Genomic DNA, 23,952 nt, shown 5'->3' on the forward strand with positions numbered 1-23,952 from the left:
GCCCAGAGTTCGCTCCAAGTAACAATAACTAATTCTATTATAATACTGATGACAACAAGCCCATTCTATAGTTGCTGATGCCATGTGACTGTGTACGCTGACTGCGTCTTCAGTTGTTGTTGGACTACAACTCCCATCATCCCTAGCTAGCAGGACCAGTGGTTGGGGTGATGGGAGTTGTAGTCCAACAACAGCTGGAGGCCCAACCTTGAGAAACAATGGACTGCCCCATCAGAGAATGGCTGTGTAGGTGTACATGCATGGGAGGAGAACCGCATATCCAAATGTTAACTCTGCATCTAAAAAGCTTTGCATGTGCGAAGCGAGCACATTATTATTATTATTATTATTATTAATAATAATAATAATAATAATAATATACCGCCCTATACCCAGAGGTCCAGGGTGGTTCACAGAACAAAATCAAAATATAAAACCACAAAATATATAATCAAAATAAAAACAACCCAACAGGCCAACCCAACAGTTTAATTTCACTGTAAACAAGTGGTACAGTGACATTAAAGTATTTCTATTCTATTCTATTTCAATAACCCCCCCCCCAAATGCACATTTTAAATGGACAAAGGATCAGGCTTTCTGTATGCTATCTTTCCACTTGCAGGGAGGTATCACATGGCAGGCACAATCCCCCCCCCATCTGCCTTTTTTAAAGGGTTAAATGAGGTCTGAGGCCACTGAACATCAGTGGAAATTGATCCCTTAATGTGCAGGATTAGAACTTAATTTGGATTAAAACCAACAACAGAGATAACTCTGAGGACTCTGCCTACTATGCAAATGACTCATCCCAGCTTTTCACACGTTCTACTTCTAAGCATCTGGGCGCCTCCTCTTTGGCCATCCAGCAACAGGAGGCTTGAAAGTCCTGCCCCTAATTAAGTACGACTTAACCTCTTGGCATTGACCGGCTCTTTTGTCAATGTACAGATTACTCTGTGGCCATTACCATTTGCTGTCATTAGGCGACCTTGGCTACTCCGGGAGATGTCTTTAATGAAGGCAGCTGCTTTGTTGGAGTGGAACACTGTACACCCTGCCCTTCTGTAATAATAAACTCCCTTTCCCATTATAGACTGGAATGTCCAAAGAACAGAGACTTAATTTCAGAACGCTACGATCAAAATCCTGTTAGACCTTCATAGCAAATCTTCAATCATCCACTTGCTGGCAGCTGCACTATCAGTCATAGAACAAGGGCGGAAGGACCCCTCCAAGCTCTGTTTATTGTAACTTCCGACAAAACCATCAAATTTGCAGGTGGCACCAAACTGGGAGGGTCAGCCAATGCCGCAGAAGACAGAATTAGGATTGAAGATGACCTTAACAGGTTGGAGAACTGGGCCAAAACTAACAAGATGAGTTTTAAGGGGGACAAAAGTAAGGTTCTGCACTTAGACAGAAAGAACCAGCTGCACAAATATAAGATGTGGAAAAAATCTGGATTGCCAGCAATGCATGTGAGAAGGATCTAGGAGTCTTAGTAGACCACAAGCCTAACACGACTCAACTGGGCGATGCAGCAACAAAAAAGGCTCATGCTATTCTAGGCTGCATCGGGTTACATACGCTTCAGGTTACGTACGCTTCAGGTTACAGACTCTGCTAACCCAGAAATAGTACCTCGGGTTAAGAACTTTGCTTCAGGATGAGAACAGAAATCGTGCTCCGGTGGCGCGGCGGCAGCAGCAGGAGGCCCCATTAGCTAAAGTGGTGCTTCAGGTTAAGAACAATTTCAGGTTAAGAACGGACCTCCGGAACAAATTAAGTACTTAACCCGAGGTACCACTATATAGTGTCTAAATCAAGGGAAGTAATAGTATGACTCCATTCTGCCTTGGCCAGATCACACCTGGAATACTGTGTCCGATTCTGGGCACCACAATTTAAGAAGGATGTTGACCAGCTGCAGGGTGACCCAGATGATCAAGGGTCTGGAAAGCAAGTCTTATGAGAAATGGTTGAGGGAACTGGGTATGTTTTACTTTCTCGGGCTCCATGATCACTACAGATGGTGACAGCAGTCACGAAATTAAAAGACGCCTGCTTCTTGGGAGAAAAGTGATGACAAACCTAGGCAGCATCTTAAAAAGCAGAGACATCACCCTGCCAACAAAGGTCCGTATATTTAAAGCTATGGTCTCCCCAGTAGTGCTCACTGGAAGGACAGATCCTGAAGCTGAGGCTCCAATACTTTGGCCACCTCATGAGAAGAGAAGACTTCCTGGAAAAGACCCTGATGCTGGAAAAGATTGCGGGCACATGGAGAAGGGGAAGACAGAGGTTGAGATGGTTTGACAGTGTTCTTGAAGCTACTAACATGAGCTTGACCAAACTGCGGGAGGCAGTGGAAGACAGGAGTGCCTGGCGTGTTCTGGTTCAGGGGGTCACGAAGAGTCGTACACGACTAAACGACTAAAAACAACAACAGCCTGGTAAACAGGAGACTAAAAGGAGATATGATAGCCATCTTCAAATATCTAAAGGGAGAACAAGGTGGGTTAGGATGAATGCTCAATTGCTGTCAGTAAGTTTACGATGCAATGTAATATCACAGTTGTGGACCTCTTTCTTTCTTTCTTTCTTTCTTTCTTTCTTTCTTTCTTTCTTTCTTTCTTTCTTTCTTTCTTTCTTTCTTTCTTTCTTTCGCTGATTGCAGGTATATTGTCCAAAGTGGAACACTAATGTTCCATCGATGAGAGACCAATGGCCTCTTGATACCTGTGGCAGATTTCTGGGATGTGGGACCCAGGGACAGAGAGAAGCAGAGAACGAGAGAGCTTGGGGAAGATATTCAATGCCCATTCCACCCTATAAAGCGCAGAAGGAAATTCTACCTTGAAAAACAAACAGATTACTCATGTGCATAAATGTAGCATTGCGCATATGTTCTGTATTTTATTTATAACTCTTTTTAGTTGCCATTCTAGCCAGAGGCAACTCTCAAGTAATAAAAACCCAAGAAAAGTAATAATGAATACTTAAAAAAAATATGCAATAAACCTTACACTTTAAAGAATAGAAAGCTATAAATGAGCAACACATCAGCACCTTGAGCAACATCTCGCTCACCCCAAGTACCATATTTTTTGCTCTATAAGATGCACTTTTCCCCTCCTAAAAAGTAAGGGGAAATGTGTGTGCGTCCTATGGAGCAAATGCAGGCTACGCAGCTAAGCCTCTGCAGGGCAGTGGGGAGCCTTCATCCCGCTGCCCTGTGGAGGCTTTGTGCGGCTATCCCTGGCTTTTCTGGGAGGTGGGGGAAGGGACAGAGCACGCACCTCCCAGAAAAGCCCCCAAGAGCCGCGCTCCCTTTAAAGAGCTCTGTCTCTTCTCCCACCTCCCAGAAAAGCCCCCAAGAGCCGCGCTCCCTTTAAAGAGTGTGCAGCTCTTGGCTGGCTTTTACGGGAGGTGGGGGAAGGGACTGAGGGCAGCTTAGCCGCGTGCAGCCTCTTTCGGGCAGGGGGAGCCTTCATCCCGCTGCCCAGGAGAGGCTGCGCACAGCTGTCCCAGAAGCCAGGACAGCAAGTGGGATCGATGCACAGCGTTCCCTCTTGCTGTTCTGGCTTCTGAGATTCAGAATATTTCTTTTCTTGTTTTCCTCCTCCAAAAACTAGGTGCGTCTTATGGTCTGGTGCGTCTTATAGAGCGAAAAATACGGTAAATGCTCCCCGGCCCAAATCAGCCTCAGCTGGTGGCAGAAAGCATATAAGGTCCTGTCTGGACTGCACCTTGGAAGTATTATACCACTCTAAAAAGTCATGGCTTCTCCCCGAGAACCCTGGGAAGTGGAGTCTGTTAAGGGTGCTGAGATTTGTTAGGAGATCTCTCTTCCCTGATTCCCAGGACTACAATACCCAGAATTCCCTGCGAGGTTGTGAAATCAGCCTGAGAAGACCAAGGGTGAGGAACTTCAGTTCTGTGGGCAGACTGGCCTTGAGAACCCCTTTCAGGCCACACCCACTTTCTCATGGCCGCTCCCCTCACTACCCACCTGCTCCACATCTAGAGCATTTTATGCCTGTAATGTGTCCTCTGACAATGCCTCTTCCTTGGTCTAGGGCAGCGTTTCCCAAACTCAGTCCTCCAGCTTTTTGCAGACTACAACTCCCACCATCCCTAGCTAACAGGACCAGTGGTCAAGGATTATGGGAATGACTTGCTGTCCAAAAACAGCTGGAGACACAAGTTTGGGAAGCGCTGGTCTAGGTGGTGGATAGAGAAGGGGACGTGTGTGCAATGAAGCCATCTTACTTCACCAGAGTAAATATGATTATTATTAATTTATTATTATTTCTACCCCGCCCATCTGGCTGGGTTTCCCCAGCCACTCTGGGCGGCTTCCAACAGAAGGTTAAAAATACATTAAAACATCAGTCATTAAAAAACTTCCCTAAAAAGGGCTGCCTTCAGATGTCTTCTAAATGTCATACAGTTGTTTATTTATTTGACATCTGGTGGGAGGGCGTTCCACAGGGCGGGCGCCACTACCAAGAAGGCCCTCTGCCTGCTTCCCTGTAACTTCGCTTCTCGCAGTGAGGGAACTGCCAGAAGGCCCTCAGAAGTGGGTCTCAGTGTCTGGGCTGAACAAAGGGGGTGGAGATGCTCCTTCAGGTATACAGGACTGAGACCATTTAGGGCTTTAAAGGTCAGCACCAACCCTTTGAATTGTGCTATTACATTAATTAAATGAAGATCATGGCCACTGGGCCCATCACCTCCTGGCAAATAGAAGGGGAAGAAATGGAGGCAGTGAGAGATTTTATTTTCTTGGGCTCCATGATCACTGCAGATGGTGACAGCAGCCACAAAATTAAAACACGCCTGCTTCTTGGGAGAAAGGCGATGGCAAAGCTAGACAGCATCTTAAAAAGCAGAGACATCATCCTGCCAACAAAGGTCTGTATAGTTAAAGCTATGGTTTCCCCAGTAGTGCTCACTGGAAGGACAGATCCTGAAGCTGAGGCTCCAATACTTTGGCCACCTCATGAGAAGAGAAAACTCCCTGGAAAAGACCCTGATGTTGGGAAAGATGGAGGGCACAAGGAGAAGGGGACAACAGAGGACGAGATGGTTGGACAGTGTTTTCGAAGCTACCAGCATGAGTTTGACTAAACTGCGGGAGGCAGTGGAAGACAGGAGTGCCTGGCGTGCTCTGGTCCATGGGGTCATGAAGAGTCGGACACGACTAAATGACTTAACAACATTACATTAAAGGCTTCAACTGCTTTGCCCCTGACTCCGTCCACCATCGACACATGGCCCCCAAAATGCTGTCCAGAAAGGAATGTGGCCCCTGAGCTAAAACAGTTCCCCCATACTTTTGTTAAGACCTTAGTGGGGCCTGCATAAAAATGAAAAGGACAGAGAAGAACCAACGAATTAACGGAAGTTGAAGAAGCGTCTCCATCTTCACCCAGCTTTCCCCCCAGATCATAACCAGCCTGTGATTAATTAGCTAGGGATTGGCAACAGCCCCACTTCATGACTAAATATTTTTTCAGTCTATCAAGCCGTTAGCGAAAAAACAGAACAAATGGCGCAGAGGGGGCAAAGGCACTGACCTCTAGGCTCTGCTGCTCATTGCAGCTCCAGCAGCAAAGCATCTTCTCAGACGAGGCCGAGACCCCCTTGGCCTTCTCAGAGTCAAAGTCAAGGCCCATGATTGGCTCCTGATGACATGCGAGTCGGCTCTGCATTCTCCCCATTGACAAATTCCACAGAACCACTGATCCATCCTCATAGCCGACCAGAAGGGAAGGATGCAAACTGACCTTGGGCTGATAGGAAACACAGAACAGATGAGTGAAGTGGCCTGGCCAACTCCTCACCAGTTGTTAGACCCCAAGCCCGACGAGTACCGTATTTTTTGCTCTATAAGACTCACTTTTTTCCTCCTAAAAAGTAAGGGGAAATGTGTGTGTGTGTGTGTTATGGAGCGAATGAAGGCTGCACAGCTATCCCAGAAGCCAGAACAGCAAGAGGGATCGCTGCTTTCGCTGCTCAGCGATCCCTCTTGTTGTTCTGGCTTCTGAGATTCAGAATATTTTTTTTCTTGTTTTCCTCCTCCAAAAACTAGGTACGTCTTATGGTCTGGTGCGTCTTATAGAGCGAAAAATACGGTAAATGCAAGCAGGGCAGAGAACTCCAAAAGGCACTGTTAAAACAAGCTACAATACCCTCAACCTTGAATACCCACTGGGACTAACCTGGCATGTGTAGGCAACTGATTTTTTACAAGAGGGGAAGGGCAATTGGAACACAGTTATCCCTACCCTTAATTAAAATCTCATAACGCCGATTATTTCAAAAGCTTAATATGATGATTTAGTTTAATCTTGGGTTGGGCCCTAATAAAAAAAGCCTGGTTGGAATGCAAATTGGCAGAGCCAAATTCCTCTCTCTTCTTGCCGAAAAGTGATGTCAAACATCTTCTCAACACTTCATCGTCCCAAAATGCTTCTAGCGACACTTGCATTCCATATGGACCCCAATTATTTCCCACTCAATTCACAGCAAGTTCTGTTGGTGGTCCCTCCCCCATCGAAAAGCTCCTTATAATTTGAATTTTATTGGACGTATATGGAAAGAATTGGATCTGACTCAGATAAAGCATTTATGACATTATTCATCGATGGCAACCAGGGCGTTAGTACAAAACAACAGAAAAGCAGGCAAAGTAGCAGGAATGATGGACAGGGAACTCAAATGCTAGGCCTTTAATTTAAAGCTGTTAAAACTATAATGTTGGAAGAAGAATAAGGGAGAGAGAAGAAAAAGGCGTTGAAATGTCAAAACATATTTTCCCTTGGAATCCTAGGAAGGATTCTGTTTCAAGGTTGGGTTAATTTAAGGAACAATGCTAATCTGAGGTTCTTTAAAGGTAAAGGTACCCCGACTGTTAGGTCCAGTCATGGACGACTCTGGGGTTGTGGCACTCATCTTGCTCTATAGGCTGAGGAAGCTGGTGTTTGTCTGCAGACAGGTTCCGGGTCATGTGGCCAGCAGCGTATAGAAACGCCTTTTACCTTCCCACCAGAGTAGTGCCTATTTATCTACTTGCACTTTGACGTGCTTTCGAACTGCTAGGTTGGCAGGAGCTGGGACCGAGCAACAGGAGCTCACCCCGTCACGGGGATTCAAACTGCTGACCTTTCTTATCAGCAAGCCCTAGGCTCAGTGGTTTAGACCACAGCGCCACCTTTAGTTACCATATTTTCCATGTATAACACGCCCCCGTGTATAAGACGTCCCCTATTTTTGAGGACTCCAAATTAATAAAATGGGGGGAGATTGCCCAGAGTTGCTGAGCTTTTTTTGCGGGGGGTGGGGGTGGCCAAGAGTTGTTGGGCATTTTTAAGGGGGATTGCCGAAAATCACTCTCCCGCCTGGCCTATGCTGCCACCTATCGTCTGTCCCCTCGCCGGAAGAAACAGCCAATCGCTCGCCCACTTGCCACAGCAACAGCCAATCAACACCAGCTCTTGCCACAGCCACCAATAACACACCCAATAGCCGAGGACAAACTCTGGCTCGCCGCAACCAATCCCACGTTCCCCCTATGCACTATCAGTGTATAAGACGACCCCCCAAAAATCTCGTCTTATACACGGAAAAGTACGGTATGTATTTATGATGATAGCCAACCCAGCTTGCTGTCCTCTTCTTCTACCTGCAGCCCTCGCCCCATGTAGCTCCCAAGTTTTATCTGGAAGATCCTGTGCAGATTTTGAAGCTGTGTTAGGGAGAAGGAATGGGGTGTCCGATTGCCCAAGTGGAAGTCTGTTTCGCTCTTGCAACAAAACATTTAAACTATGGTGTTTGCATTGTGATGTAACCCAATTTACATACCGCCTCATACATTTCGGAAAAATCATTCTAAGGTGTTTACACAAAATAAGGTGAAATATTCACACTGGTAACACCAACAGACTTTAAAAACGAGTAGACATTTCAGAACACTGTGTAATGGATGGCGGGTGTTTATATTCTTCCAACCTTGAACCTATAAGTCTCTTGGCTACCATAAGGGCTCTGCAAGATCCACTGCCCTTTCAACCTTTGAACGTATAGATTATATAGGTAGGACAATCTTATTTGGATATCTATTTGGACATATGAATGGTTTCATAATAATACATACGTTTGAATTAGGATTGGTGGATTGTTCAAACTGCTAATATGAGATGGCATCCTTATTTTCCTGTTATATTTTAAACATATTAAAACAAACAACCACGCAGATGTAATAAAATCTTCAATATCGCTCTTATGTGATTTTAATTGTGGGGCACCGGAATCGTTGCATCACATAATTCTTGATTGTGCTTTTCACTTATCGGCCAGGAGCAAGTTTCTTGCTCAATATCTTAAGGGAATTGCCGATGATACGACTGAAGCCAAACTGAGATATCTATTAAATGATGATGACCCCCTAAGATCACTCATGGTTGCCAGATTCTTGATCAGCGTCCTATCCCTAAAGAAGAGAAACGGACTCCTGTGTGGCTCGGATAATCTCTTTAAACCATGATCTATGTTTTAGGATGTAATTAGGTGATATCACCATTGATGTCTTCTATTAATTTATGAGCAGAGGGCGATGTTTATGTTACAAATTTATTGTAATGTATGATGTTGGTCTTTTGTTTTTGTTTTGCTTTGGTTCTTGTCTGGTTTTTTTCTAAGTTTTGGCGGTTTTAAATTTGGAGGTTCAAGTACATTATGGTGGTATGGGAAACTGTCGTGTGACGGGCCAATGGCCGTAATAAAGATCAATCCAATCCAATCCAATCAATATATATAAAATCAACAGTTTTGTAAAAAATTAAATAAACACCAGAGTTTTGAGCAGGCCTTGGAAAAAGAGCAAAGAACATGACTGCTTAATATTAAATTTGTTCATATTTTCATATATGAGTTTGTATATGTGCGGAATAAAGAATATGTATGTGTGTGGTTTTTTAAAAGCTCAAGTAAAGTGCTGTTCATGGATACTATCTCCAATATCAAGGGAAACTATTTTCTTTCTCTCCCCCTCCCCCAAAAGGAAAAAACAAAAAATTCTCCTGAACCCAAAGAGTTAACAGGTCTGAATCCCGCTGTAACCAATTGAGAGATATTTTGATTAATGATGTCACAGGCCAAAGGGCATGGCACCCTGGCCAGCCACCCAATTTATTTAAGTCTCTGAAATAACTCAAAGAAAGGAACGTTACTGGATTACGTGTCACACTTAAGGAAAATATTCATCATTGCACCGGCCGGTTGACGGATGGCCCCTGCAAATCGGAAGACTCACCATGTGAGCAAAAGGTTCAAAAGTCGTAATCAAAGCAAATTTAAAAAAACAATTGCCTGTTAACGCCAGCTATAGATTTAAAAGGAGAAAACACATACGGACAAAGGCCCAAATACTTTCCGACAGAACGCAAAGATGCCCCACTTTCAGATCTGACCTCTTGCCAGATCTTTAGGTGAATTAATTAATTAATTAGAGGTAGCTTTTGAAGAATTAAATGCTCAAGACAACCGTGTATTGACCCTCTCCTTCTCCCATTACTCCTTCAGACCAGTATCAAGACCCATGTTACAATACAGTGGTACCTCGGGTTACATACGCTTCAGGTTACAGACTCCGCTAACCCAGAAACAGTGCTTCGGGTTAAGAACTTTGCTTCAGGATGAGAACAGAAATCGTGCTCCGGCAGCACGGCAGCAGCAGCAGGAGGAGGCCCCATTAACTAAAGTGGTGCTTCAGGTTAAGAACAGTTTCAGGTTAAGTACGGACCTCCAGAACGAATTAAGTACTTAACCCGAGGTAGCACTGTACTAAAATTGTTTTAAGAATCCCTAGGCTAGCTACAATGGATGAAAATAGCCTCTCAGCAGTCCTTCCTGTTAAAGCCTGCTTTGTGATCGATCCCTCTCCACTCTTCGTCGTAAGGGGAAGATTTTTAAGAATGCCGTAAGAATCCGGGTTGGATGATAATGGCGAAGGTCATGAGTTACATTTGTCCGTCGCTTTGTACAGAGGAAAAAAGTTTCGCGGCGACTTGGCAAGGTTAAAATGCAATGAATGAAAGCAATTCAGAGCCAGAAAAAAAAATTAAAGGAAGGGGCAAAACAAAATAGATAAAAGGTATGACTAAGGTCCTAACCTGCCTCACGAAACAATGAGCTCCACTGATGGAGGCAACTTCCTTATCAAAGGCCAGAGAAAAGGAAAATGCCTAAAAACTGAGGGAGCCAGTGATCTATGTGACGGTCACCTCCAGGCTTGACTACTGTAATTCGCTCCATGTGGGGCTGCCTTTGAAATTGTCCCACAAACTCCAGCGGGTGCAGAATACTGCAGCAAGGCTCCTCATGGGGTCCCTGCCATGGGACCATATTCACCCAGTGCTTTACCAGTTGCACTGGCTCCCGGTGGAGTATAGGGTCAGGTTCAAGGTGCTGGTCTTGACCTTTAAAGCCTTTTGTGGCTTAGGGCCCTCGTATCTATGGGACCGTCTCTCCTGGTATGTCCGACACAGGACCTCAAGGTCCATGAATAACCATAGTTTAAAGGTCCTGGGCCCTAAGGAAGTCAGGCTATCCTCCACCAGGGCCAGGGCCTTCTCAGTGATGGCTCCGACCTGGTGGAATGCTCCGTCCCATGAGACTAGGTTCCTTCAGGAGTTAACCTCCTTCCATCGGGCCTGTAAGACAGAGCTATTCCGCCTGGCCTTTAATTGGAATTCAGCCTGATCTTTTATTTCCCTTCTCTTCTCTTCCCTCCCCCTCCCCTTTTATGAAGATCACCCGCTCTGAGACCCCACAGCTAATTCTCCCCTGGCCTCCTCGCTGGCCCAAGTAGGACCAATTCAGCCACCATTTAATTGATTTTTGATTTTTATTGTTACTCATGTTTTTATACTGTATTTTATGCTGCTTTTATAATTAAGTTTTTTAAAGTGTTTTAAATTTGTTGTTAGCTGTCCTGAGCCCGGTTTTTGAACTGGGAAGTGCGGGGTATAAATAATTTTATTATTATTTTTATTTATTATTATTATTATTATTACTACTACTACTACTATTATTATTAAGCCATTTCTGACTCGGAGGAGATGGGGTTGCGGGCTAACTCCTCCTACACACGCGCGGGGGACTGGCCTTTGCCCCCGCGCGAGCAGGGAATCCCCGGGCCTGTCACCGAGCCGGCCTGCCAATCAGCGGGCCGGGGAGGTGGGGCCTGAGCCTACTTAAGGCCAGGCACGCCCGGAGACCGCCCTCTTTCCACCTGGACAGCTCGGAGGTCTTTTTCGGTCTTTTTCTACTGCGATCAGCCGCTACGAGCCTCACTTTCTGCCGCTTGCTTCTCTCCCCGCCTGAGCTGAAATCACTGGAGAGACCACGGTCTCCGCCTGAGCTGGAAAGGCATTGGCAGGGGGAATTGATATGCAAATGAAAGGGGGGAAGGAAGCGCCATCACCTTCCCCCAATGAAAGGGGTAGTCCGGTAGAGGACTCCGGGGGGCGTTGCCTTGTCCGAAACCTAGGGAGGTAAGGGCCTCCGGCACGCCCCCGAGTGGTGACACCCGTGGGATCCTAGTTGGCGTACTTCAACAGGACCCCCACGGTTTGTGGACAATCCTTCCCGGTCTCCATGCCGGGTAGACGATAGGAGCCAATGCCTAAGGCCAATACCTTTCAATTCTGTAATCAATAAAGTTGTGGCCTTTTCATGCCCATTAACCTAAAATACTGTGTCCTGTGTCTTCATTTCACGTGGGGGAGGAGACTCGCCACGCAACTACTACTACTATTCCCGGGGAGAGCATTCCATAGATGGGGAAACCACTACTGAAAAGGCCCGTTCTTATGTGGCCACCCTCTGCATCTCCCTTGGCTGGGCATCTGCCGAAAACTGCAGGGTGTTGGCTGGTTCATATGGGGAAGGTGGCCCCTGATCAGACCAAAGGCCTGCCTGATCTAGAATCCTGTATTCCAACCAGATACCTGTGGGAATCTCACAGGTAGCTCATGACAGCAAACCGTTCTCTCCTGCTGTTCCCCAGTGATGGGTATTCATAAGTATACTGGTTAGTTTGTTTTGGAAGGCATTCCCTGGCCTAATTTAATTTATGTGCCATTATTGTTTTTTTGACTGCTATACAGTGGTACCTCATGTTCCGGAGGTCTGTACTTAACCTGAAACTGTTCTTAACCTGAAGCACCACTTTAGCTAATGGGGGCCTCCTGCTGCCGCCGCGCTGCCAGAGCACGATTTCTGTTCTCATCCTGAAGCAAAGTTCTTAACCTGAAGCACTATTTCTGGGTTAGCGGAGTCTGTAACCTGAAGCGTATGTAACCTGAAGCGTATGTAACCCGAGGAACTACTGTATAGCAGTCTGTTTTGCTGTCTTTTCATGATGGTTGATGAACTGTACAGCAACTTGGGTGCCATTTTTTTTTTAAAAAACAGAGAATGTGAGCCGTATGTTTTATAAATTAAAAGGGCTGCTATCTTTGGAAGAGTAGACAGGAAGGTCCAAACAGCAGCTTGAGGTCGGATGGAACATTCCTCCCTCCTTTGAAGGAATATGTCTTATAATCCGATGCGTATCCACTGGGCTCCTGCAAATCATAGCCAACTTGGAAAGGGTTGAATCTGCAAACGCAAGGATTGTTTTCCCTTAATTTTCCCAGCAGGAAAGGTGCTATGTTGTGCAATGGTGAGCATTCTAAAAAAAAAAAACAACTAACAAGAATGCATGTAGAAACTGGAAATGCAGTAAGTACTTTATTATATAAACTCCATTAATGCATATTCCTGACACGTTGACAGTGATTCTCCTTTGCTTGCTTCCTTCCTTCCTTCCTGGACAGGCTTCCAAATGAAATAGCAATAAACCTCTGTCTGTCTGTCTCTGCAGTTAAGTGTAACACTTCTGAATATTCTAATGTTCTATAACTACAGTACCACCTTGACTACAGCACCTTTTGATTCACATCCGAGCAGTCGATGAAGGCAGAAGCTGAAATGTTTTGCTATCAAAAAACAATCTGTTTTGTTACTCACTGTAATTCATTTACGATTTTTGTGATTACTTGTACTCTACCAGGATCTAGGGCAAGGCTGTATGAAGCGCTATATAAAAGCTTTGACAACTTTTTTGTTGTGTGAACGTTTCTGTCTCTCTAGGAGACTAAATGTGATAGGTTTCCCTCTCTGGAGCACTGGGGGAAGTAAGTAAAACATGGACAGGGAATCTGTGGTCTTCCAGATGTTGTTGGACTGCAGCTTCTATCATCCTTGACCAAAGGTCATGCTAACTGGAGCTGCTGGGATTTGGGAGTCTAGCAAAATCTTATTATTCCTGCATTGCAGGGGGTTGGACTAGATGAAAGGGGTCCCTTCCAACTTTACAATTCTTTGATTCTATGAAAATCTTGAAGGCCCACTCCCACTTTCATTTTTGACCAAACCGCGGTCAGAGGAACTCGCCCCCGGCTAAAGCTAGTTGGTTAAAGCAGGGTCCATCTGTATTTTGATATTAAATCAGAGAGCGATAGAAGGAACCACAGTTCCTCAAGTTTGTAAACCACCAGGGCACTATGGCTGAGGCAAAACGGTTTCACTCTCCTCCTCTTGTGTGCAAAGCCCTCTGCAACTAATTCCCAATAATCTAAACCAGCTTTTCTCAACCTGTAGGTCCCCAGATGTTGTTGAACTACAACTCCCATCACCTCTAGCTAGCGAGGCCAGAGCTCAGGGGTGATGGGAGTTGTAGTCCAACAACATCTGGGGACCCACAGGTTGAGAACCACTGATCTAAACCATTAGTTTAGACAACCATCAGCTGAGCCACCCAAGTAAATCCTCCATTAAATATAGGTGCTATGCTAAAAGTATGAACTGGGCCTTCATGTCTTCTATTGATATGACAAAGTGTGTGAACCTTAAAGGTAAAGGGACCCCTGACCGTTAGATCCAGTTGTGGACGACTCGGGTTGTGGCACTCATCTCGCTTTATTGGCCGAGGGAACCTTAAGACTTCTCTAAATAAGGCCCAGCGGTATAATTACATTTGAACCCTCAAAATCATAGTGTTGATGGGAGCCTAATCCAACCCCACTTGCTTAGTGCAGGGGCTGAAGAGCGCCCAACACAGATGGCTATCCAGCCTTCGGCCATTCTTTAATTCCAAAGATGAAAGTCCATTTCAAACATATATTAAATATTTCGGAAAGTTATTTGCTATGCTTTTGGACACCTCTTGACACACTGCAACTACATTTTGCATGATGTTTCCCAAGACCAATGAACATGTTTCCTTCCATGTGTGGATCCATTTTGTCTAGGTTTGGGATGCCGGATGCCACTTTGAGTCAAGATGGCTTGTGGAACCTTTCAAAACGTCATGATTTCAGCCAATTTTTGCGTGATGGTCCCCAAGATCCAAGAGCAGGTTTTCGTCTTGTGTTTGGTTACTGGACACCATTTTGAATCAATATGGTTCAAAACCAATTTGAACCATCGATTTGAAAACCACACTGATTTTGTTGTTGTTGTTTCTCAGAAACCCCAAGCAATGCTGATTATGAGGCTGCTAGTATGTGATAATGTAAGCATTATACATAAATAAATACAGTGGTGCCCCGCAAGACGAATGCCTCACAAGACGGAAAACCTGCTGGACGAAAGGGTTTTCCGTTTTGGAGGTGCTTCGCAAAACGAATTTCCTACTGGGCTTGCTTCGCAAGACGAAAATGTCTTGCGAGTTCCTGCGGGGGTTTTTCCCTTCCCCCCCCTTTTCCCAAGCCACTAAGCCGCTTATCAACTGATCCGCTAAGCCACTTAACAGCTGATCCGCTAAGCCGCTTATCAGCTGATCCACTAAGCCACTTAACAGCTGATCCGCTAAGCCGCTTATCAGCTGATCCGCTAAGCCGCTTAACAGCTGATCCGCTAAGCCGCTTATCAGCTGATCCGCTAAGCCGCTAATCAGCTGATCCGCTAAGCCCGCTAATCCGCTAAGCCGCTAATGGGCTTGCTTCGCAAGACGAAAAAACTGCAAGACGAAGAGACTCGCGGAACAGATTCTTTTCGTCTTGCGAGGCACCACTGTATGTTTAACCTCTCCAAATCTGAAGAGGCAAGGTAGGTAATAACATGGTTGGTTCACACCAGACTAGAGACAAGCCAATCAAAATACAGTCATGTTGATTAAAGCTCAAGTGTTTTATTAATGCCAGGCTACCAAATGCCTTGCCAAATCCAAGGTCCATGATCCTTATTTCCCCCCCTGGATACTTCAAAAAACCAAACTACCCGGGCTAAACTTTGCAGGGAGTACTGTATTTACAAAACTCGCAGCCCACACCATCTGGTGACGTGTGGAAAGCTCCAGCGGTTACGTGAAGGATGTTCCTGTTTCCCTCCCACCCTTAATAGCATAATTAGTTGATTGCTTTTGACAATCAATCAAAAATAAATAAATATAAAAACCTCAAGAGTGAAGAATGATTCATGGGCTCCGTATATAGAGAAATGAATCACAGCGAGGGAAGCGTTTTGTAATTAGCAAGCTCCCGTTGGCTTACCTGCCACATCTTCAGACACATGGGCATGCCCAACTTGGCATCGGCCTCTGGCTTCAAGGTACAGACTGAAATCTTGGATGGCAGCTCCAAAACCCGAACCTGACATCAGGAAAACAAGTTTAGTTGGCCTGGCGCCAGGCACAAGGATGAGTCTCCTAAGGTGATTTGCAAAAAAAAAAAAAAAGGTGGTGCAAGCTCTTTTGTTGCTCAGGGATGGTGGGAGACAAAAAATCAACCCGGAGGAAGCCCCAGAAATCGTAACTGCTAAGAAAGGCCAAAGGAAGCTACCTTATACTGAGTCAGAATATCAGTCCATCTAGTTCAGTACAGTGGTACCTCGGGTTACATACGCTTCAGGTTACAGACTCCGCTAACCCAGAAATAGTACCTTGGGTTAAGAACTTTGCTTCAGGATGAGAACAAAAATCGTACTCCGGTGGCGTGGCAGCAGTGGGAGATCCCATTAGCCAAAGTGGTGCTTCAGGTTAAGATCAGTTTCAGGTTAAGAACAGACCTCCGGAACGAATTAAGTACTTAACCTGAGGTACCACTGTTCTGTCTACACAGGCTAACAGCAGTGGTGTAGCTAGCCGCTCGGGTGCCCAGTGCAGGGGCGTGTCCTACAGCCAGGGGTGGGGCGATCCGTGCCTGTGGGGGCGGGGCGAACCTCGCCGAAGCTTACAGCCTCTCCATCGATGCCCCCTCAGCTGGGGGGGGGGGTGCTAAGGGGGAGGTGGTAGGCAGACGCAAGTTCCATGCTGCCATTTCAGGCAACATTGAATCTGCAGGCGCCTAAGCCACCACATCACTCCTAAAAAGTTTTGTGAGCCCAAATTTTTAAATAAAAAACTAATTTTGTCACCCCACCCCCCTCAGTGATGACACCCAGGGTGGACCGTACCCCCTTCCCCCTTCCTCCACCACTGGCTGGCAGAAGTTCTCCAGGGTTCCAGGAGACGTGGGGGGTGTCCAACCTGGGTCCTTCTACATTCAGAGCACATGCACGAGATAAACTGTTTAGGTTTCAAACAAACTAAAAAACAGGGCATCAGGAGCGCTTCAGCCCTGTTTTTGAGTTTCTGCCCTGTTTTTGAGTTTGTTTGAAACCTAAACAGCTTATCTTGTATTCCTTTGTAAGTTTTACTTAAAACCTTTTTGTAAAGGCAATACTAGAGTTATTACAACCGAGTCCTCAATTTCTTATTACTACTGCTTGGTTCTCCTAAATAGGGCTATGTATAAAACTTGTCATTGAGGTTTTCATACCTTTTTTGTAAACTCAGGGAAGCGTTTCAGCCCTGCTCTTGAGTTTGCTGGAAATTATTTAAAATCATTTAAGGTTTATAATGTTCTCTTAAATAGGGCTATGTTTAAAACTTGTCATTGAGGTTTTTATACTTTTTTGTAAACTCAAGGAAGCGTTTCAGCCCTGCTCTTGAGTTTGTTTGATACCACTTAAAATCATTTAAGGTTTATAAATGTATTTATTTCCTTCTGAGGAAACTGATCAGTTCAGTGAATCGAGTTTTGTAGCCGGCATCTCGATAAGTCTTTGTTTAATTCTAGGTTAATTTTCCCTTAATTTGTTTTATTTAATTCCATTCTATAGTCGATTACTTCTCGTTTCAGGGATTTTCACCGTAATTCTTTTGTTTTGTGTAATTTCTTGGTTCCGTGACTGTCTTTTTTTTCACTGGTTTGAAAAGTTATTGGCTGTCAGGTACTTGGATAAAAAGTTTTCTCTGAACCTCAGGGAAAGGTACCTGAGTTTCATTGCTGAATCATAGAATCGCAGAATTGCAGAGTTGGAAAGGGACCCTGAGGATTATCTCATCCAACCCCCCTGCAATTCAGGAATATGCAGCCGTCCCACTGTTAGCCCACAGATGGAAGGGAGATAAAGTACCCACAAGAGAAGAATGGCTGATAAAGATGATGGGCTATGCCGAAATGGCAAAAACGACCAGGAAGATGAGAGATCAAGCAGATAACAAATTTAATGAGGAATTGAGAAAATTTATAAGTTACTTAAAAGAACACTGTAAACAAGTAAAAACATCGGCATGATTTTTTAAATAAAAAACACACACTTGCAATGTAACGAGAACTATGGTGAGAACTGAGTGTTAAGAAAATATGGAGAATGTTATATGATGCCATTGGAAAAGAATAATTATGGAAACCATGGAGGGGGGAGGGAAGTCCAGGGATTCAGAGAATCCTATGTGTATGACTTATTTGTGAAGCTAACTGTTAAAATTAAAAGTCAATAAAAATAAAAATAATAAAAAAGGAATAGGCAGCCGTCCCATGCGGGGATCGAACCTGCAACTCTGGCATTATCAGCACCACGCTCTAGCCAACTGAACTGCTGCCCTATGTCCATTTAGATCTGTACAGTTTGGCACATGCTTGCATTCCCCTTTTGCAGTAATAGCTGTGTCAAAATTAAGAGCGGAGCAGCCTGGTCCCATGGGCATGCAGTGCAGAAATAGTTCTCTCTCTGTTCGGTGGGGACGACTCCCAAAGGCAGGACATGGGATTGTAAAGGTAACGGTAAAGGGACCCCTGACCATTAGGTCCAGTCGTGACCGACTCTGGGGTTGCGGTGCTCATCTCGCTTTATTGGCCGAGGGAGCCGGCGTACAGCTTCCGGGTCATGTGGCCAGCATGACTAAGCCGCTTCTGGCGAACCAGAGCAGCGCACGGAAACGCCATTTACCTTCCCGCCACAGTGGTACCTATTTATCTACTTGCACTTTGATGTGCTTTTGAACTGCTAGGTGGGCAGGAGCTGGGACCGAGCAACGGGAGCTCACCCCGTCACGGGGATTCGAACTGCCGACCTTCTGATCGGCAAGCCCTAGGCTCAGTGGTTTAACCCACAGCGCAGGCCGGCACTATGTCTTTATTTAGTTAATCATTTTATATTCCACCTTTCTCCCAGTGAAAAACTCAATGCATCTCACAACACAAACCAGCGCAACTAAAAATTCACTCTCTTGCCCCCATTAAATAAGTAACCTTGCATTTAAAATAGCATTGAAATCACTTTAAACCGTCATAAGAGCCAGTGACTGTTGGAACAAAAACATCTCTTTGCCTGCTAGCAAAAGGAAAGCAGAGTGGGGGACAAGGCAAGCCTTGAGTGGGAATATATACCATTATCTGGGAGCAGCCACCTAGAAAGCCCTGTCTTGTGTCTCGCCAAATACCTAAGAGGCCACAAGTTTGCTATTTGCTCTTATTGCCTGCCATGGTAGTTTCCCAGGAAAGTGTGCAGAGGAAAGCAGCCCGAGCCTCCTTTCTCATTTTAAAGGACAGTAAAGAGCTAGGAGCGCTTGCGTTCCTAAGGATTCTTTGCATTTCTCAGCATAGAGCAGAACCATGCACATTTACTCAGGAGGAAGTCCCTCTGAGTTCCATAGGCCTTGCTCACAAGCAAGTGTGTTCAGGTTTGCCGTCCCGGTGCCAAGCTTAAACAAGTTGTGAAAGAGCCACCGACAGGTTTCCCAACTCCCTTCAGTTGAAAACAGCTACAGGCATGTGTGTGTATCTGAGATAATTTGGATTGGGGCAATGGCCCTTTCTCCCCACCCCTGACTCAAAAGGACATGCTTCCAAAAGTGCAACTTGCCCAGTATGGTACCTGCAAGTTTCCTCCCCATGAGGCATGGACCAGATTCAGGAGGGCAATTTAAATGGTGTGTTAACCTCCCCCCAGTTCACACTTTTCCCACTTCAACTCCATCACTGCCTTTTTTTAAAAAAAGAGGAAACCTGTGATCAGATCACCCTCATCAGGTCTACTTTGTCGCTAAATCTGCAAAGAAGTGGAAAAGCCTTGAACATGGGTAGGCAAACTAAGGCCTGGGGGTCGGATCTGGCCCAATCGCCTTCTAAATCCGGCCTGCGGACGGTCCGGGAATCAGCGTGTTTTTTCATGAGTAGAATGTGTGCTTTTATTTAAAATGCATCTCTGGGTTATTTGTGGGGCCTGCCTAGTGTTTTTACATGAGTAGAATATGTGCTTTTATTTAATATGCATCTCTGGTGCATAGGAATTCGTTCATTCCCCCCAAAAAATATAGTCCGGCCCTCCACAAGGTCTGAGGGACAGTGGACCGGCTCCCTGCTGAAAAAGTTTGCTGACCCCTGGCCTAGATCATGGATGGTGAATCTTCCAGATTCTGTTGAGCTCCAACTCCCCTCACCTCTGCCCATTGTACATGGTGGTTGGAGCTAAAGGGACCGAGAGCCCAATAACATATGGTAGGCCACATGCTTCCCCATCCACGAAGGAAATATTTCTGCAGCTTAATATCTGTTGCATTCATCGCGGCTCAGGAAAGAGAAGGCAAGACCTGAGGGTTGTTGGCTGCTATTGCTGAAGACCAAAAGGCAGCGAGTTTGGGGCACTCACTGCAGCATGCAAAAGGGTTAAGTGCTAGAATGGAAGACCCAAGAAGCAGACTGCAATGGTTGCCACTGAGCCTCAGAAATAAATCCCGGGTCTCATGTATTTTGTCGACTGTAGCTGAAACCAGAAGACGTTCCGTGCTGATCTTCTCTCCTTCGTTTTTGTGCTTACTAGGAGAGTTTTGTCTTTGCCTGAGGCTAATAGTGTTCCTGGGTGGCTATAGGTGGCCACAAGAAAACACACCCTTCTCCTTTTGCACATTTATAATGCTTTTTAGCATGTTTCTGGCAAATTGGCAAGAGAAGTGCATGTAACTCATAATTGGTGATTTAAATGCAATCAGGAACAAATAAATGTCTGTTCAGGTCTTATTATTCATAGACGGAATCTGCTTCAAGACAAAATTACCCCCTTTGGGTCCCGGCCAAGCATAAACACATATTAAGTCTTCATGTTAATCATAAGCCTCAAAAGTACTTTGGCTCATGGTGTTACCTGTTTGAGGATAGAGAATATATATATATATATATATATATATATATATATATATATATATATGGAGCTTACACATGAATTTTGTGGAATTTTTGACTTGGGCACTTAAAAAAATAATCTGGCAAGACTGTGACTGCAAAGCCAAGCCCACCCTCTTGGGGAAGCGATTATAGCTCAAAACAGAACAACTGCTTTGAATGTAGAAGGTGCCCCTGGCATTTCCAGATAGAAGGATTCTTCCTGAAAGCGAGGGGAATTTACTGCCAATCAGGATCACCATCCCAGATCCCATAGAGCACACATAAAGGTCATCAGCCACACATTTTCAAACATCAGCTAAAGCCAGGCTTGGAATATTCCATTAGTGGCATTCAAGCACCATGGTATTCTTAGCAGATCTCAATAGCTAACACAAAGAATTCATTGCGCCTCCTTCTGAGAAAAGTTATTTTACATAGATAATGAACACTTCCACATTTTGGATCATCCAACCCATGGAAAAACTAGAGCATGCCAAATATTGTTCATGTTCCACCTAGCATCTCAAAGACCACCTCCTTCCCTACAGACCCTCTTGGGTGTTAAGACAGACCAAGGGAGCACTCTCGATTGCTCTGTTGCCCTTGGAAATTTTAGTGGGAGAAGGTCTGGGCAGTCTATGCGATGTGGAAGTCTGTCCCCTAGAGAGATGCAACTGGCTCCTTCAGTCAATGGACATTGCCTTTCCTAGCCAGGATGTATATTTTTTAGGGCCTATTCCAAAGTAGGGTCTTTTAAAATGGATTTTAATGTTGCTTTAAATTATGGTAATCTGTTCCAGAACCTTATGATAAAGTAAAGGTCAAGGGACCCCTGACCATTAGGTCCAGTCGTGACCAACTCTGGGGTTGCGGTGTGTGGCAAAAATACATTACCTACCTCTTCCAGGCCTTTCCATGGCATGGCTAGTAGCCACCGTCTCTCTTCAACCTCCAAGAGGGAGCATTTGCAGAACCCAATATTCTCCGTGGAAACAGAGTCTGTGACAGCACTCCTTCCTTCGGCCAAGTCCCACAGGCAGATGTTTTGGTCACGGCCCTGGCTTTTACAATCAGAAACATTCTTTGTCATACGGCAGAATTTGCAGATTCTGAGCGTCTCTTTGCCAAGCAGCTTCAACATGGATCCTCAACAGAGCTCCATGCCAATACGTATCTAACACTCCTGTATACCCAGCCCTCACATAAGCCACTCTGAGCTGTCAACTTCCTGGCTACCGAGAGGAGGGAAGCTGGTCTCTGTTTCCGTTATTTGCCCGTCAAATTAAAGAAAACAACACACGTCACATTAATATCACTGTTGCATGCTCACTACTAATCTTGCGTGTTTTGAGCTCAAGCCTCCAGGCCCAGAAGCCATGAATGTATGAAGCTGTTGTATCCTGAATCGGGCTATCGGTCTAACTAGTCTAATGTTAAAGGAAAGGCTGAAGCAGTTGGGTATGTCCTGTCTGGACAAGGGGAGACCTGGCTGGGATGGCGACGAACGTGATAGCACTCATCAAATATCTAATCTGCAGTACAGGCCCTTCAGATATAGAAGGCACCAAACATCCTTGGGTTTAGCTCTATGGTGCCATGAGTCCCAGGAAGAAATCATGGTGGGAATTGCCAGAGCGCGAAGCGGAATGGAGTGAGTGTGGGGAACTGGAAGAACTAGATTCTGGGAAGGGGCCCAGTGGGCTGAGAGGTACGGAACCAGATCCTCCAGCATCACCTGTGTGCCTAGTTTTTGTTGTTGTTATTTATTGCAGACTAATGTTGGACACGGGTGGCGCTGTGGGTAAAAGCCTCAGTGCCTAGGACTTGCCGATCGAAAGGTCGGCGGTTCGAATCCCCGCGGCGGGGTGCGCTCCCATTGCTCGGTCCCAGCGCCTGCCAACCTAGCAGTTCGAAAGCACCCCTGGGTGCAAGTAGATAAATAGGGACCGCTTACTGGCGGGAAGGTAAACAGCGTTTCCGTGTGCTGCGCTGTCTCGCCAGACGCAGCTTTGTCACGCTGGCCACGTGACCTGGAAGTGTCTCCGAACAGCGCTGGCCCCGGCCTCTTAAGTGAGATGGGCGCACAACCCTAGAGTCGCACACGACTGGCCAGTACGGGCAGGGGTACCTTTACCTTTTAATGTTGGAATGGGATGAACTGCCAACACATGGGGACATGGAAATCAGTACAATCATACCTCGGATTACAGATGCTCCGGGCTGCGCACCGCACCAAACCCGGAAGTACTGGAACGGGTTACTTTCGGGTTTTGGCGGTTGCGCATGCGCAGAAGTACTAAATCGCGACCCGCGCTTGGGTTGCGGATGCTGCGGGTTGCAAACGTGCTTCCTGCACGGATCACGTTCACAACCCAAGCGTCCACTGTAGTTAAAATCGGTGCAGCTTTCCAAAAGTCAGCCTGCCATCTTGATTCAAAATGGCACCCAACTGTATCCAAACATAGATGGGAACCTGCTCCTTGTTTCTCAGAACAAATGGATTACGACACCTCAAGATGCATACGGAACAAGCAACTTTCCGAAACAGGTAAGAGCTTTTGTTCTATTACATATATATCCGGCCTTTCTTCCATTATGGAACACAATGTGGTGCACGTGTGGCTCCAAGCACTTACCACACCTAGACCTGCTTAGCTTCAACAAGGCGGCTGCTAAATTTACCTCAGGCCTGGCCCGGCCCATCCACAATGAAGCAGCCGAAGCATCGGTGCCCATTTCCAGTGATATTCGCTGAAATCTCATGAGATATCGTAGAGTACACGAAATCTCATGAGATTTTGGTGAGATCTTGCCAGAAATTGGCACGAATGCCAGCAGCCACGGGGTGGGAAGTGCAGCAGCGGCAGAGAGGGCGGCAATTTCCATTTCGCCTCAAGCTTTGAAACGGGATGAGCCACCCCTACTTCAGGCCACAGGGGAAACAAGTTTGCAAGAAGTCTGGATGGCTTTCCCCTGTTCCAGCCAAAAGAACATTGCCGCCTGTCAGTTTTGGATGAAAGGTGGAAGTACATAAAATGCACCAGCTCCCCCCACTCATAAAAATCTAATACAGTGGTGCCCCGCAAGACGAAATTAATTCGTTCCGCAATTTTTGTCGTCTAGCGAATTTTTCGTCTTGCGAAGCACGAAATCCCATAGGAATGCATTGAAAATCAATTAATGCGTTCCTATGGTCAAAAAAGGTCTAAACAAAGCCAAATTTGGTACAACAACAGTTTATTAACTGCTCTTTAAAGTCACACATACTGTAAAGAGCAGTTCAAAAACTGAAGGGAAAATAAATTAACTTTATAAACAAAACATGTCTTTGTTTTTAGACGTCGCGAGACGTTTTCGTCTTGCGAAGCAAGCCCATAGGGGAAATTCGTCTTGCGAGGCAAATCGAAAA

General features: G+C 45.5%; 1 protein-coding gene across 5 annotated transcripts in view; it reads right to left on the minus strand.

Annotated features, from left to right (window-relative positions):
* Nucleotides 1–23,952, minus strand: part of GNB1L (G protein subunit beta 1 like) — an 83,275-nt gene that overhangs the window by 7,522 nt on the left and 51,801 nt on the right. For 4 of the 5 annotated variants that reach the window (XM_081893442.1, XM_081893445.1, XM_081893443.1 and 1 more), the window contains 3 exons: nucleotides 21,442–21,604; nucleotides 15,609–15,707; nucleotides 5,586–5,801 (listed from right to left, as the gene is read on the minus strand). In XM_081893442.1, coding sequence (XP_081749568.1) covers nucleotides 5,586–5,801; nucleotides 15,609–15,707; nucleotides 21,442–21,604 — 478 coding nt within the window. The remainder of the gene's footprint in view (nucleotides 1–5,585; nucleotides 5,802–15,608; nucleotides 15,708–21,441; nucleotides 21,605–23,952) is intronic. The other variant, XM_081893446.1, reaches the window with a different exon arrangement.

Source organism: Podarcis melisellensis (genome assembly GCF_964234715.1).
Source record: "Podarcis melisellensis genome assembly, chromosome: 16".
Lineage (NCBI taxonomy): Eukaryota > Metazoa > Chordata > Lepidosauria > Squamata > Lacertidae > Podarcis > Podarcis melisellensis.